At 47.9% G+C, this 16,343-nt stretch overlaps 4 protein-coding genes across 4 annotated transcripts; 2 read left to right on the forward strand and 2 right to left on the reverse strand.

Moving 5' to 3' along the window:
* Nucleotides 1–5,386: 5,386 nt before the first annotated feature.
* On the reverse strand, nt 5,387–8,083 carry KD926_003601 (bacteriodes thetaiotaomicron symbiotic chitinase; the record flags this gene model as incomplete). Its single annotated transcript, XM_053097612.1, has 6 exons — nt 5,387–5,588; nt 5,666–5,702; nt 5,911–6,897; nt 6,948–7,546; nt 7,607–7,958; nt 8,002–8,083. The coding sequence occupies 6 exons, from the start codon at nt 8,081–8,083 to the stop codon at nt 5,387–5,389; spliced, it is 2,259 nt and encodes a 752-aa protein (XP_052958431.1).
* A 4,083-nt stretch (nt 8,084–12,166) lies between these two features.
* Nucleotides 12,167–12,944, forward strand: KD926_003602 (uncharacterized protein; the record flags this gene model as incomplete). Its single annotated transcript, XM_053097613.1, has 2 exons — nt 12,167–12,382; nt 12,432–12,944. 2 exons carry the CDS (start codon nt 12,167–12,169, stop codon nt 12,942–12,944), a joined length of 729 nt encoding a protein of 242 aa, XP_052958432.1.
* A 1,015-nt stretch (nt 12,945–13,959) lies between these two features.
* On the reverse strand, nt 13,960–14,874 carry KD926_003603 (YoaK family protein; the record flags this gene model as incomplete). Its single annotated transcript, XM_053097614.1, has 2 exons — nt 13,960–14,570; nt 14,676–14,874. The coding sequence occupies 2 exons, from the start codon at nt 14,872–14,874 to the stop codon at nt 13,960–13,962; spliced, it is 810 nt and encodes a 269-aa protein (XP_052958433.1).
* Nucleotides 14,875–15,992: 1,118 nt separating this feature from the next.
* KD926_003604 (uncharacterized protein) lies at nt 15,993–16,256 on the forward strand (the record flags this gene model as incomplete). Its single annotated transcript, XM_053097615.1, has 1 exon — nt 15,993–16,256. One exon carries the CDS (start codon nt 15,993–15,995, stop codon nt 16,254–16,256), a length of 264 nt encoding a protein of 87 aa, XP_052958434.1.
* Between the last annotated feature and the right edge of the window lie 87 nt (nt 16,257–16,343).

A 16,343-nucleotide genomic window follows, 5' to 3' on the forward strand; every position in this document is an offset into this window, starting at 1 on the left:
GAGAAAAAAATGGGAGAGGAAAAGAGAGGGAAATGGAAGGGAGCGAAGAAGGCGGGAGGTGGTTTTGTAAGATTGGAAAAGACCACGGGACGTCGGGCTGTGGGGGCGTATCTTTCGGTTCGTACGGCGTCCGGTCTAGTAATTACGCCGTTTCGCCTGAAAGCCCAACGCGCAGCCAATATTAATCTACTTCGCAGTCACGAATGGTTTACCTAGGTATACTTATTGGATCTGTCCAGATGAGAAACAAAGAGTCATCATGACGAGGCCTTATTCGACTGTACGGGGGAACAGAGCTGTGCCACTGCCTACGCCATATATATGCACCTACGCAGGACGCCGTAGGCAGCAGAGCCAAATAGAAAAGAAAAAGAAATTAAAAAACCGCCTCCTCGCAGTCCTGTCTAAGCGCCTGTTGGGCATACCCCGTAATCCTCCCATCCTGAGATTATCAACTGACTCCAACAGCCCACTATACCTTCTGACACAGCGATAGCATCTACGATCCCTCTGAAGTCTACAAGCCCAGTAGCGGGCCTCAACATGTCCCTACGTCAGGGGGAAATTCCATGGCGCAACCACTCTCCACAGATCGATAAGGCTCGTCCTCAGCTCCATTAGTCTATTGGCCCAATGTCCCTACACCAGGGTCTTCGCCGGCTGCAGTGTCCGGATCCGAAGGAGGAGATTCGCCGGGGATATTCTACGTCCCCTCCGGGGTGTCTTATCGGCTTCAAACAGGTACCAACCAGCTGGACATACATAACGGACAAGGTGGGCGAGCGGCGCCGATACTTGGATAACGAGATGAAAGGCAAGGCACAGTCGATCGATGAGTCAGACCTTTGTTTGGCCACGTTTGTGACTAAGTAAGGGATGATCCAAATATCCAAATCAGAGCCATGGTGTTGAGTCAGGGTTCAAGTCGGCCGTGGCGAAAGCCTGAGACAGGAACTGCCTGCGTCGGGTGAGGATTGAGGGTATACAAAACCACCGAAAGGGCCGGTCCCATGGACTGGATTCGGATGAGCCCGCAGGAATTCCATGGTTCTAACCCGGAAGCCAGTAAACAAGCTCATCGTCCACTTTTTTTTCTTCTACTGTCCCAGTGGAACCAAATGGCAAATGGCATCAAACTTCTAGCGGATGTCATCAACTAAAAAGCATGGTTGTTGGGCAACAGTTGGTCGGATGGGCTTTATCGCCGCCCATCTTGCTGGGCAGCAACCACACCCTCTGGCCAACGGCGATGGGGCGATGGACAGACCGCAATTTAGTGAGTTAACGGCGGATCCTGAGAAAAATGGGGACTGAAGACAATCCAAATAGCAAACCGAACATGATTTATGCAGCGAGTAAAACCGGTTCCAATCGTGCGGTCCATTGGACTTTACATACATGAGAGATATCGCTGACGGAGGAGCGCCGCGATGCACTATTTCCCAGAAGCGGTAATGTAAAACGCACACTCGCAGACCGTAGAATTTCAAAATTAAATCAAGAGCGAAAGAGATGAGAGGATATCTTCAAAGCCACCCTTGGTTCCTAATCTCCTAATGGAGAACGAGGGCTCAGAGTTCGGTGTCATTATCACACACTAGGGTCAAAGTCTAAGAGCCCCTGACCCGTCAAAATATTTGGCATTATTGCTTTTTCATCTCCTGGATCTCTCGCCTAATCCTTCATTTTGATTTCCAAGAGAAACTCAGCGACGTCGTACATGGCGTCGCATTATTATTAATTCCACCGTTCGGAGTCATTCCAGCGAGCCCACCAAACTAACAGACGAGGGATGATATCAACCGCTAAAGTCAAATCCAGCTAATCAACCAGAAACGAGTCCGGACCCGTTCAAAAAGCGACCACAATGTTGAAAAACCGTCAAAAAGTACCGACGCGGATTGGTCTCAGGCTCTAAGACCTCCAAGCCCAGTCTACTAGACTCCTTCCTCCGTGCGAACCAAGAAACGCTAGCTAAAATCAAAGTCAAGCCGAAGCTCCACTGTTGAGGTCCCACCGGCAGAGTTTTCATTATCCCTTGCTCGGGAAACGATCTAGACTGACGCATCTGATTGTTGTTGTTTTGCTTCCCCAAGCAATCCAGTCTGGTGGAACTGGCACCGGTACCGTACGGTACTTACGCTGACCCGTCTGTACGCGCCCACCGGTCCGTACCATTCATGTACCCATTCATGTACCCATTCATGGATGCCTGGAGGTATACTCCAGAGTCATGGAATTCGACCAAAAACTCGTCTACCTGCATACTTCCGCCCTGAAGGTACGAATTCCATGCCGTTTCGGTCGTCTGATTCGGCGAGGCATTTTTGATCATTCGACAAGGTTGATTTAATTCTTGTTTCTTTTTCTTTTCCTAATTCCTCGCGGGGCCTGGGATTCCGGTGCTGTCGCCAGCCGCATGCCGATCGCGTCGGTTGGAATGGGTGGAAAATAAACGAACCCCGTAATATTCAGTCCAATTCTGTGTGATTTCTATGATTAGTGGCCAGGATTTACGCGAAAGCACCGAATACCCTAAGAAAAGGAATGGAAGCACAGGGGAAAGGGGAACTGTGCGCGTGACTGGTGCCCTTGCCCTGAGCCCTAAAATTAAAGGGTGCCGTCAGCAGCATTTCAGCTGTCTCGCGACGGCTGAAAGTCCAAAAGGATGCGATGGAGCTCAGACTAAAAATAAAGACAGAGTTACGCCGGAGGAAGTGCGCAGTGACTGCGGTCAAACCGACTTTCTTTCTGTTCCTATTCGACGGTCTTAAGGGCACCGCCAGCCGTGACTGCGGTTCGCCCTGCAGCCTTCCGTGTTCCGCGACGGTGACTGACTACTGACTAGGGCTGTCTTGGGCTCTGAGGGGCCTCCCCTATGTAATTGAGTAGTTACCCCTCTTCTGGGCGTCCGTCGTACAGATTGCGGCCTTTTTGGTGCCCTCTGCTCCTCTCCCCTTCTTAACTCCGTGGTTTTGAGTGAGTTTTGCGCTGATTCAAAATACAGTCAGCCAAAGACATGCAACGCTGACGAGTAACCTTTCCCTTGTGCCTCCCCCTTAATTTAACATTCCTATTCAATCTGACAAGATATGACTCCATTTGAAAAAAAAAAAAAAAAAAAAAAGAAAAACCGACAGTTTAATCCCCGACAAGATCTACAGGCGCGCCACTTGCGCCGTGCTGACCCGAGACATCCTCTCAGCCCTCATCTCATCGACATCCACCCCTCCATCCACCCCTCTATCGACTCCGTAGGACTTGGTACCAACTAGTATCTGACTACCCCCCATATCGGGCCTTTTTCAGATATGCATGTTTATCAAAGGGCCCCATGCATTAGTTAGTGTACACCGAAGGTAAGTCGGTCCTCCGCCAAAGACACTCTGGCCAAGTGGCTATCCAACCATCAATCAAGTCAATCAATCAATCAACCACTTGCCCACTGAGCCACTTACCCACTAGGCAGTAGAAACGGAGTACCGAAAGTATACGATCGCTAAATAAACTGATTGGCGCATTCCCACCCAACCGTGTCCATTTGAACTACCTAAATGGCCCCGTTACACTAGCACCATGCATGTCCCACGCGCCAACGAGGGAACATGCTGGCAATTCTTAACACTAGTAACCAGTAAGGCTCAGATTGACGCGGACTTGTTCGACTCGTGGATTGAATTTCCGGAACTTATGTATCGTGCTTCGTACGTACAGTAGTTGGTTACTAGTTTTTAGTTACAGCAATGATAATAGGTGGTGCACATACCGTAGGATAAACCGTCCACAACTAGATACCTGGATGTTGGGGTTACGGATTCATATTTCGACCATGATGTTGCGTGATGGATACCAGCTGGTCATGAAATCGACATGAGAGGACCCATGACTCTGTATCATGAATACTGTGGGGTTGTATAACTACCTAACTATGTATGTATATGGATAGTATGTACGGAGTACTCCGTACTACATGCTGCAAGAAAATGGATCATACTCACTCCCTCACCCCACTCCTATGGATTAAAATAACAAAATGATTGACTGATCTCTGACGTTGCCATTAGCGATCGATGGAGAATTACCTTGTTTCTCAGGAAACCAACCCTCACCGAGTGGTCTCCAGCGTTTCAAACTGGGCAGTGGGCCTAGTGGGACTCTGTATGTACTTGACACTGGCAGTTTGACAGCCACTGACAGACATGACATTTAGTCATCTACATTGCTCTACGGACCATGCTTAGATGCGGTCCACCGCTTAGGGTCGTGATTATGGGGTCTTTCTCCTGTATGATATACTACTCCGTACTCCGTCGGTATTGGGCATCTGCGTTTGAGTGTGAGGTCATCTGACTCTGAATCCTCTGATGATCTGATCCTTCGAGAGTGCCGGCTGTGGGGACTTAAGCGGACTCGGTAACTCCTTTGTTGTGATGCAACTCAAGTCAAGTAGATACTAGTCCTGTGATGATGAGGCCATCGTTCCATAGGTGGAATTCAGGGTTTGATGTGTTCCCGGACGGACCGTGTTGGTTTGGGCAGGTGTTTTAGTTAATTCATTCCATTTTTGTACATGTTTTTGCTAGATCATGACATAGTAGATCCGAGATTCTGGGTTACATTATAGGGCAAGCTGCCCTAATTAGGCCGCAAAATGGTCCAGGTTGAGGTATTGTTCAATATATGCCTTCGCATACTTTGCGCTAATTTTAGCCACCACCACCGAGGCTGATAAATTGGTGTTTAAGCTGGTGTGTTTGTCCGAGATAAATATATGTACGATTTTGAGACAATGACAATGTAGCAAATTGAAGAAGCAAGAGTGGGCTTCAAGAGACGTGAGAGCGGCCGAATTGCGTATATCAATGATGGCTATGGGGGTCAAGAATCCTGAGAGAAAAGGACTTGAGAGGCTCTTCAGTTGGAAGTTTATCGTTACTTTAGAGTCACAGAACATTATACAGAGAGTTTAGTGATGTATGGACTAAGAGATAACCTGGAGTGAAATAAGACAAAGGGGGATTGGCTCTTCTTGAATTCTATACAGCAATGGACTTTGGCGAAACTTCGGCGCATACAGTGTTATTAGATATTTCTTACAAGCTTTGAGGATTCTCAAAGACCAAACTTTTTAACAATATATTAATATCCAGAGATTTATAAGTTGATCAGGCAAAGAATAATGGTGGTAACGAAAGGTGACCAAAGCCAAGGCCACTTCTGCGTTCCGAAGTGGTCATCTCGTTTTCGCCAAAGACTACTACAGTAAATGATACTATCCCAATGAAAAAGAGCCTACACTTCCTACCTCTGGGCCGTTGCATTGCTAAACTTCATTAAGACTTGAAAATGAGAGAGTGCGCATTGAAAAATAAAGACAACGTCAAGATTATAGCTGTAAAAGACTTGACGAGGCAACTTCGGAAGAGCTGCTAATATCGGATCCGTTTCCAATAAATACCTCTAGGAGACTGTTTGTCGTCTTGCAAGTGGTCACATAGTCAACATGCAGCAAACAACCGTCCTCAAAGAGTGCACGGCCGCAAACCTTGCAACCTCCACCGGTCTCCTGGAAGATATGGTCGTAGGCACTAAGACGGAGTCAGATCAGCAAAGCCAAACGGGGAACCCGAGGGGATATAAATAGAGCAAAGGGTGCGCCACTTACGCTGCCATTTGTTTGCCAGTCATCTCGCAGTTATCACCTTTGACAAAAACGCCATACCCAAATCCAAGATTTTTGCCGTCCGTATAACAAGTCCTGGTATCGATCGACCTGGCCGTCTTTCTGCAGTAGAATTAGCTTCTTTCTTATGGCCTGCTCCTTCAATATAACAAGCCACCTACCCGTATATAGAATTATCATTCAGGAAGCTTTTGGTCATGTCGCAAAATTTGTGTAGGTTGGCAAACGTTTTGCACCGGGGAGATCACAGTTGCACCCAGTTTCGGTGGGGACAGGCGGAGCTGAAGTTGTTTTCTTCGTGGTCGTCGGTTTGCTCGTAGTAGTCACTTCTGTGATAGTAAATACCGCTTCAAAGAAGCTGCTGATATCATCAAGCACTTGGCTCGAAAGCAATGTTGAGTCGGCAACGCTGATACCAGTGTTAGAAATGGTGCCTTCGACCAACCCATCCTTGTCGACAGTACGGGTTGTTGTGGTCGGAGTAGCAGCACAAGCGGTGATGGTTTGGCAGCGAGAGGCCACATTAGTCGTTGAATAAGTCGAGGCTGGCTTGATTAGAGTGCTGGATATGTACGCGGTGCAAGAATCTGCCTCTTTGCCCTCGCATTCCGAATCTTCGGATTGACACCCTTTGCCAGTACAGACACCGTTGGAACAATCACGACCAGAGCAGGTCACAATGCGGCATCGCGAACCGGTACATGTGAAGTCAGTTTTAGAGCAGGCCGGGCCTAGACATCCCCATGAGAAACACGAGCGTCCGAGACGCAGGCCAGAGACCCCTCCACCACCACCACCACCACCACCACTATCATCATTGTCGTCGTCGTCATCTTTGTCATTCTTACCATTACAGTCTTTGCTGATGCAGCCATGATCTTGACAATCCTTGCCGGAACAATGACCTTCATCACAGTCCTTACCCGTGTAGGCCGTAGGGATGCAATTATCACCTACACAGATCCGGTTTTTGCAATCCGCGCCAGTACAACCTCTTTCGATGCATAGGCTGTCTCCAGTACACCTGCCGTTGATGCATCCAGGACCAGAGCATTTGCTGAATGAAGGAGGATTCTTATCAAGGGGATCGATAAAGCTAGAGGAGCTCCCTGCGCCACAGTCATGGAGACAAGGACCATTGCAGAAGCCATAACATTTATGACCACAATTGGCCGTGCAAGTAGGTCCCGGTGGACTTCCTTCCTTGAAAGTGACTATGAAACTTGGTCCCATCAGTAGTCCAAGGCCACGGGGGAATACTAACGGTGCGAGTCACAAGGGGCAAATGAGTCACGCCTGTCTCTGAGTGGATTAGGATCATCTATAACCACGACTAGCGCAATCTCGATGCTTGGTATAAGAGTTCCAATGCTAGAAGTGACAACATCACTAATTTTCCAGTTATAGTAGTTTATGGTGGCTGTAGTAATGTGCTTCAAGGGGTTCGTAGTAGACATGATATGGCGTGTGATGGTGGAAGTGACGGTAGTAACAATGCCAATGGTAACTGTTTTAGGAGTGCTCCATGCAACCTCAAGGGATGTTGGATAACCGTCTCTCAGGTTAATTGTTGTAGGAGAATTAAGAACCGACTTGGGAAATATGATGCTGACAGGAGCAATGGCGGTAAAAGTGGGCGAGTTACCCAGAACCTCTTGACCTACATAGAGGATACCAGTTCCATCACTACCTTCCTTGGCATTAGCACCGTCCATGCTAGTATCGCCTGCTGTTAACTCATTTGGGTTTTTGAGCGAGCCCTGGCCACCGAGATCGAGAGCCCAACTAAACAACCCGCCTAAACACCTACTGTTCGCAAAGTCGGCTTTTTGCTTGAGTGTACGACCGTCATCGAATGAGACCCTAGGCCTAGACTCAGCCAGGAAATGAAGCCCATACAGTTGAGAAACCGCTTTTTCCTACCATTGATTTCCACTCCAAGTCATCCAATTGACACCGGCAGCCTGGTCGTAGTGGATATTGGGTGAGAAGCTCTTGATACTACGACTGATTTCATAGTCCGATAAAAAGCCGCTGGTCCCAGTACATGTTCCAGGCGCGGCTCCTCCGGTATTATCGTTCTTCGTGTAGAAATCGCAGCCTGGACTAGTGCAAGCAGAATCGTCCAATGTAAAGGAACGACCGTAGAAGCCTAGACCAAGGAGAATCTTTTTGGGATCAATGTCGTTGCGCCACAAAAGGTCAAGTCCACCAAATCTCACAAGGAAGTAAGCAGGAGCCACCCGGTGAGAAAAGCGGACCATGCCATCAAACACTGTAGCCAAGCCCAACGACGTATGCGGATATTAGTGACATACCGGTCAAGTTTGTATGTGGGTTGACGACGGAGCTCGTCCATTTACTGGTGCCATCCCAGGTTCCGTGGATGTCATAGGCCATAAAATTGAAGGATTCAACAAACTTAGCTCTACCCGCGAGGTCAAACCCCTTCAAATACCCTAACAGTTATAAGTTACAGTCAGTCTTTTAAATACATCGCCTGCCCATGTGAGAACCTACAATATGAAGATGGTAAGGTAATTGTCAGTCTTTTTTGAGCTCAAAAAGCAAGGTCACAAGATTTGCGGTGTCTCTTGGGGCACCACCTGCTAGTGATTAGAGCACGACGAACTGTATGATGAGTAGGAATATTCGAGAGTCACATACCACGGTCATCGGCTGCAGGATACTCCCAATCGATATCCAAAAAATGCGTGCTGCCTTACCACAGCCAACATTGGGCCATATTATCCACTGCAATGATGAATTTCTGTCTTACCGCGAAGACAAGAGCACTTCGGGAACACGTGAGGCTACCCCTTCGAGATCGATCTTTAGGGGGGTCTTCAATTGAATCTAATACCAGGCGAAACACAGGTGTATATGAAGACACAAGAGAAATCCAGGAAAGAAAAATAAGGATATCACAATCGCAGCTACCAACACTTTGTGCCACGAGCAAACCGAGAAAAGTAAATTCAAGATCAACGGGTGGACATTTAGAAACATGGTCTCAGCAAAAGATGAAATTTGTATCTGTCCGAGAACGTTTCAAAGAGCCATTCCGGGCGGCAAGTACTCCAAGCTGGCACATTTTGCTAACAATCCGTCCCAATTAAAGCTCAAAGCCCTTGATCACCTGTTTTATGGGCCCATCGCTGGTCCCCTTTTCCACGAACTGACTCATTCTCTTAATGTTCTTGGCAATGAAAGGAAAGGTAACTCTCGTCTTTGCAACTAGGCCTTCCTCAAAGATCGAGCTAATAATATATTTATTCTAGAGGATAAGAGATACATCAGCGGCTCAGAAAGCAAGCTTGCCTCTGGGTCACTTGCAATCGCAGGGCTTGCTACTTCACATCCTGATCAAAATTTGGAAAATACTGGTGAGCGACTCTTTCTACAATAACTAAAGTTACACAAATTCTTATATCTATCAGATACTGTTACATATTTTGCATTGGGTTGGTATGCAACTAAAGCCAAAATTCGGATGATCTGCTAACTACTGTGCCGGGAAACAAAGCCCTATACTACTCCATGTGCTCTTGGTCAAGGATCTTGTGCCGCGATGAAAATGGATTGAAGCTTTCGGGTGAAGTTAACGGGAGAAGGGCTTTTAGGAAGTTCGAATACTAACTAATGCCTTGGTATATCACGGGCCATGTAACAGAAACTTGTTACTTGAGCCCTGGGAGAGAGGGTCGGGTATGTCAAACATTGTTTGAGGAATGATGAGGCAATTCTCCTCAGCAGGTATTTAACTGTCTCGCCTGTTTGAACTATCTGTGTTAGGGATACTTTATGTTAAATCCGAGTTGATTGAATTCTAGATTCCATAAATATTAAACCCCAGAAAGCTATAGTCAGGCTCATACAAGATGGTGGCTTTGATTTTGAATGAATTCAGAGGGTAGTTATATGTGCTTTTGAGTGTCTATTGACCCCCTTCAGTCTACCTCGGTTTCACCCGCACAAGTTTGGTTATATGTAGACTAGGTATGTACTGTACATTGAGGGGGGTTTAGGCGCTACTGTAATAACTATATGCATTCCGGATGACACATGTGACTTGTTGGCCCCGCCGAATTTCATTTTCTACTAGTACCAGTCCCTCTTTTCCTCTTAACCACTCTCCTTTGTCTAGCCTTCGCGCATTCTCTGCGCTGCCGTTGTTCCTTCCATTTCATTTCTTTTTCTCTTTTAATTAAAAAGGACTTCCCAAATCTATTGACATCATGTTTCGGAAACCTGATCAATTGCCGATAGAGCTGCTTCTTTCCATCGCACGATACCTAACATGCCAAAGCGACACCAATGCTCTAGCTCAATTCAACAGGATCCTCTACCTATCATTGCACTTCTTCCTCTGTCAACATAATATACATTATGGTCAAGGCTCAGCTCTGCTATGGGCAGCGCAGAATGCAGACACTGATTTGGCAACCAAACTGCTTGATGCTGGACTGGAGATCAGCTCGTTTGAAAGTCCCTGCGAAGTGGCATACAAGAAGATACGGCCGAGGATCTTTTAAATGTCAACCCGCTTCTGATATCTGCCCAGACTAGACATATTGAGATCCTTAGGCTCGTGCTGTCCGAAGATAGACCCCGACAAGCATGTTCATCGGCCCAATTACGCACAGTTCTTCACTGGGCCATTCTCTCCCATCAAGAGTGGCTTGTGAAGCTGATGTTTGAGCACAAAGCTCCTCTGGATACTGCAGGAAATGACAGAAAAGCCTTATCCGCTCTGGGTCTTGCTATTTCTTGTCGCTATAACTCTATCATTCCACTGCTTCTTGAACTTGGAGAACAGCCGGGAGAAAGAGAATGCCCAGATGCTCTTGAGCAGGCAAATGTACTCATCAGCCGCTACTCGTTGTGCTCTTGCTGAAGCATCATATTCGAATGAACTCTGACGAAGGTGTCTGTTATGCAGCATCCAGAGGGGACAGAGCTCTGCTTCAACTTCTAATTGACCATGGAACTACGAAGCCACGAAACTACTCCTTGAAAATGGTGCAAACCCTAATTCAGCCTGTGACCTAGATGATCTAGTGAGAAATGATGGTCCGCTGCTCTGTGTCAGCGCCATAGGCTTTGCCATTCACTTTCAACGCCTTGATATTCTGAAGCTTTTGCTAGACAATGGTATTATACCTGGGGATAACGATCTCTTGTTTCCGGAGAGGCATTCAGAGGAGACAAGGCGTCTTCTTTCAAAGGTTCCAAAGGAGGGACTACCTCGGAAGGAATGGCTTTATAACATTGCTCTTTGGGGAGCTGATTGGTTCTGGCTACTCAACCCGTGGCTTTATGGCCATTCGATTGGTGCTTTATTTACTTCCCGGAAATTTTTGTCGCGCCTCTCTACCTACCTAGGCACATAAGTTAGCAGGTGTGTTGGTATAATACCGCTAGCAAATTGCGTCGATTGTTATAACTATGTTGAGCACGGTATATTTCCAGGGGTGCCGGCAACTCCGTGCCGAGTATCATAAACCCAATTTCTACTAGTGGGCATCTCAAGCTGCTGGTTGCACGGAGGTACACGGAGTATCTCTTACAGGATCACCGTATGCAGCTTTTAGCTTATGAGATACACATGCGGGCCCCTGCAGTGAGGTGCATTACTAGGTAATACCTAGTAGCTTCCTAATCTATTTCGGAGAACTCGTTATATAGGGTATAGAGGGATTATCATGAATTCAAGCACGATGCAACCAAGCGATCTCAAACTCCAATCTCGGGATGAACCGCCAGCTTACTGCATGTCATCTTTGTGGTAACTAAATAAGTTGCGTGATTTACATGATTTTCGGCAGGTCATGCGGAGATTTGCCTTTTGCCTAGGGGCAATCAGGGTCTACCTACTCCGCTCCTAATGTAGGTCTATTCTACTTGTCACACCCTCTTGCTTCAACATTCTAAAGTGGGGACACTGTCGATGCAACCTCTGCTTCGAGGGTTCGTTCAGAGACTATATCAGGCCATTGATATAGCTTCTTGGCTCTTTTCGGAGATGACATGGTAAGAACTAGTCCTTACTGGTACATGCGAGCTGCTATCTGGGAGAAAATGGAGGGCTCGACACGCTTGATGCATCATGTGGTGTCTTTGGCACATTACTGCAGCATCTAGCCTTTCAATAGTTCAATATAATCCAATTTATCGGACAGATAGTGAGGGGGTGCTGTGTCGCGCTCCCTGTCTTTCCGAGTGCAATATGCTGCTTGTAATATCGGTTCAATCTGCTCATTTCTAGTAATAGTTTCGAGTAATTGTCTTGGTCCAGTAACATAAGTGTGATATACCTAGTAAACATGGCATAGGTATACCGCTGCCTTCAACTGGTCTATTGGAGTATCAGGCGAGTCATAGTATTTAGTTATTTAATTTTCTCTGGACATTCTTAAGACCATCCGCGTTTGCACGAGAAATTTGTGCTCAAGCCCAACGATCTTGCCTCTCTTAAGCACCATGGTCTCTTCTTTGGCTCTAATCCTAGCTCTTCTGGGCTCGGCGAATGCTGCTACCATTGAGTTACAGTTTGCCAACGGAGACTCTGCCACTGGTAAAACGGACCCCGATGTGAACAGTGGTTGTACTTACTGGGCCAATTCTATCGAGTCAACCGACACGTGTGCTGCGCTGGAAGACTACTTTGGCATCACGACTGCCCAACTAGTTTCCTGGGTAAGCAAGATGAGCTTGGTCTATATATTTCAACTGACAGTATCCATAGAATCCTTCACTTTCAACTACCGACTGTACTTTGAACAAGGGATGGAGTTATTTTGTAGAAGCTCCCGCGATCAAACCAACTACGACCAAAAAGACAACCACCACCACCACCACCAAAGCCACAACAACCACTTCCACCACCCTCAAACCGACAACCACGACAACCACGACAACCAAGCCCGGGGTCCATCCCCTACCCAGTCAGGCCCATCGGGCCCCAGTGTATGAATGTGAGACGTGCGAAAAGGAATTTGATTCTATTGATGCTGCCAACCAACACATGGACGCCAAAAGTCATAGGGCCCCGGAGTATAATTGTGAGACGTGTGAGAAGGGGTTTGATTCAATCAATGCCGCAAACCAACACATGCAAGACAAATCGCATTTCAAGAACCACTGCCCTACTTGTGATCGACACTTTACAAGTGAGGACGATCTTAGAATGGTGAGATACGTCGATGCCTGGAATCCCCCCCCCCCTTTACCCATGCCACCGACACGATACCGATACTGACGATTGATGGTATCTCTCTAGCATCTAAACTCGGTTGTTCATCATGGTCTAAACAGGGCCTGTCCATTCTGCAAATCCGATTTTATCTCCACCAGCAGCGTCACCTCGCATCTAGAGAGGGGTTCGTGTTCAAGTGCCCCAGCACTAACCCACGAAAAGCTCTACCGAATAATCGACCGAAATGACCCCGACGGGGTTATAACAAAGAAGCAAGTCGAGCTGCATCAAGAAGAGTCGTCTGAGGTTTCTGCCACCGATGAAGCTTTCAATGGTTCTGCTTGGGAATGCAACATCTGCCACAGGAAGTTTCTTACGGTACAATCTCTTAATCATCATCTCAATTCCCTAGTTCACAAGCAGAAATTGTATGTTTGTCCGAATAAGGGAAATTGCGTCAGGGAATTTGTGACCCCGAGTGCTCTCTTCAGTCATCTGGAGAGCGAGAGTTGTCTGAAACGATGAACCACTGTCGGTGATGTCGTTCAGAGAGACCAGTTTCTTGCCTCCTGATCCTTATTGCTTCGACTATTGGAAACAGCATCACAGGACCTGTCTGCAGTGTTTCTTCTATTCAATGATTTCGCGTTTCTTTCATATTCGTTCTACTAGGCAGATGCGTCTTGTGTTCGGATTTCTCGAGGACTGTGGTCTCAGCTGTACTTTCCAGGTGAAGCTTTGCAGATATTGTTTGAACTTAGTGGCTGTGCTGGAAATTTAGAATCTGTTGAATCAATGCGCCTGCCTCAGGCCCGACAAGCGATTCGTCAACGAGGCTGGGTGCTGTATTTAAAGTTAAGTTTGTTTCAGAAACCAATGACCGAACACAATGCTTGACAAAGTTCTCCGCCACGAAGATCCTTGCAGATGAATTGACCGGTCAGGCGAAATTAATAATTGATCTATCATCTGTACGAAAGAACCGAGGTCCTGTTCGATCTATGTCTATATATTAACTGCCACGTCGTCTAGGTCCAACCTAATAACCAACCCCGATCCACGCCCTCAGTCGATCCGCCTACTTCGCCTCCGTCTTCTTCTCCTTCCAGACCAGCCATCCCAGTCCAATCACGAACTTAAACCCAGCTGCCATCCACAGCGCCGACTGCATTCCACCGCTACTCTTACTCAGCCACCCGCCTACGATCGCTCCAACCAGCAGCGCGACGACACCGCCGACGCGACGGTTCCGCTTGGGATTCGACGTCGGCACCTGCGCCAGTTTCGGATCCGACGCCACGTCGAAATATACGCTTGTCAACACGACGGTGGGAATTTCATTATAGCCCAGAGACCGACTGGAGGTGATGGATCCGGCGGACTGGAACGCCAGCAGCGCAATGGGAATCAGCTCCAGGAACAGCGGGCCTCCGGTCAGGGTCATATCATCCGAGGTGTGAGGGATCAGGTCGGCTTCGATCAGGGCGACGGCGATGACAATCAAGATGGCTTGCGCCAGGAACGACAGGAAAAGGGTGCCGCGGCGGAGGGCGCCGACGCGACGGGTGATATTGGCGAAGACGAACGCGCCAATGAAGAAGGCCGCAATGGAGACGAGCGATTTCAACCAGCCCCACGGCTTGTTGCTGGGTTGGCCAGAAGCGCCAAGGCCAAGGAAAATGGTGTTTCCTGGTGTTCGTTGGTGTCTGTTAGTTATGGTTGGGGTTTCTTGGGGTCTCTCGGCTGATTTGAGGGGGTTCAGAGAAGGGGGTTCAGAGAAGGGGGTTCACGAACCGGTTTGCATGGCCAAGAAACAGGACCAGGCATTGTAGGCACTGCTGTCGCAGAGACCGGTGACCAGACACAGCAGGATACAGATGAGGTCGGCGTGCTTGGTGTCAACGGATTGCTTCCATCGCTGGGTCAGCGACGACGATTGCGCCGGCTGCGCTTCCAGGTCGCGGGGTCCGTCGCTGGTTTTATTGTCTGCCATTGTCCTACACAAAAGGGTCCCAGGTACGAGGAAAAAGGAGTGAAGGGCCTGGGTCAGGGGGAATGAGTGGACGGCCAAGCCGAATGGAGGAGAATCTGGCAGATAGGAAGAGGGAAAGAGTGACTTTTAATTCGGGAGGGCAGAAAATTTGCGGTCGGAGTCATCCGTAGCTTTTTGCCGGAGCGTCTCCGATGGCGTGCGTTAGTGAGTCTTCAACCATCCCCTTCAATCAATTGTCTCTGCGATCGTCCATTACTGCATCCATATCTATTATCTCCCCCAATGGTAATGGCTGCTGCCTGATTGCGACATCGGGCACATTCCATTTGATTTGTCTCAACGAGCCGCTAATTACTAGCCAGCATCCACCGCTGCGACTCGGTTGTTGTTTGCCAGTGGATCAGGCCCACGCCCCGCACGGATAGGGCTGAGGAATGGCTCGTAATGGGCTGATATTATTGATGGAGCATGGACGGGAATAATGGGAAGAGCATGCAATAAACATGCACAATGGAGTGCAGGTGGAAAGAGAAAAAACGACTAGCGGTGATGGCTCACGCTGGTCCCCAATCTCCTGTCAGCCTCGGCATTGCCAAAGCATATAGGAAGATTGGTTTTTCCATTCTTTCGAAATGTCTCCATCTAGACAGGATCCCGGCCCGATGATGACACAATCAGAACACAATTAACAAACAATATACTGAGCCTGTTGGGGAGAACACGTCGACCCTGGTGGACTCCCTCGTCCTCATTGAACGGCCTTGACAGTCATGACCTCACGCTTTTGACGACCATGCAATCAGCTTCTTTGTCCTCGAGTCTCGACTCGTCCAACAGCTCCGTGCCGACGCGGGAATGGCGACGGGTGTCATCGTCATAATTGTATCATCAACGCCACCCATTGCCATATAAGTAAACCCCGCAACTTCGCACAACTCTCTTTGTTTTCCCCCAGACATGACTCGAATATTACTATACTACACACATACTTGAATCAATTCACAGCTTGCTGGTACGTTTCTCGGAGAAAGGTGCCTTCGGGGTACTTCAGAAGCTACTCACAGTAGCTTTCGGGGTATTCATGCAAGGTCTAACCAATCAACAGTAACACCTTCATCATGCCGACTATGCCGACCTCCAAGTTGGAAAGCATGTTCCGCAACATGACCCAGGATCAGCAGGATTCCCAAAAACAAGACAGCTCCTCTGGTGTCAATCCTGCATGGAACACTGAGGAATTGCTTGAGACTACGCTGGATAAGGATGGGAAGCCCGTCCCCGACCGCTATGCATACACCGACGGCGTGAAGATGTCCTCTAAAGGCCCTCATCAACAGCCCGAGGCTGATGCCTACGAAGCTGCCACTGAAGACTTTGATTAAAACTGCCTCCAGTTGATATTGTCGCCCGAATAGGCTGGACAAATTATGAACATGTTGACACTTATGATTTGAAAATTGAAATGAAAT

Source organism: Aspergillus affinis (genome assembly GCF_023601865.1).
Source record: "Aspergillus affinis strain CMG 70 chromosome Unknown NODE_18_length_386147_cov_86_015627, whole genome shotgun sequence".
NCBI lineage: Eukaryota > Fungi > Ascomycota > Eurotiomycetes > Eurotiales > Aspergillaceae > Aspergillus > Aspergillus affinis.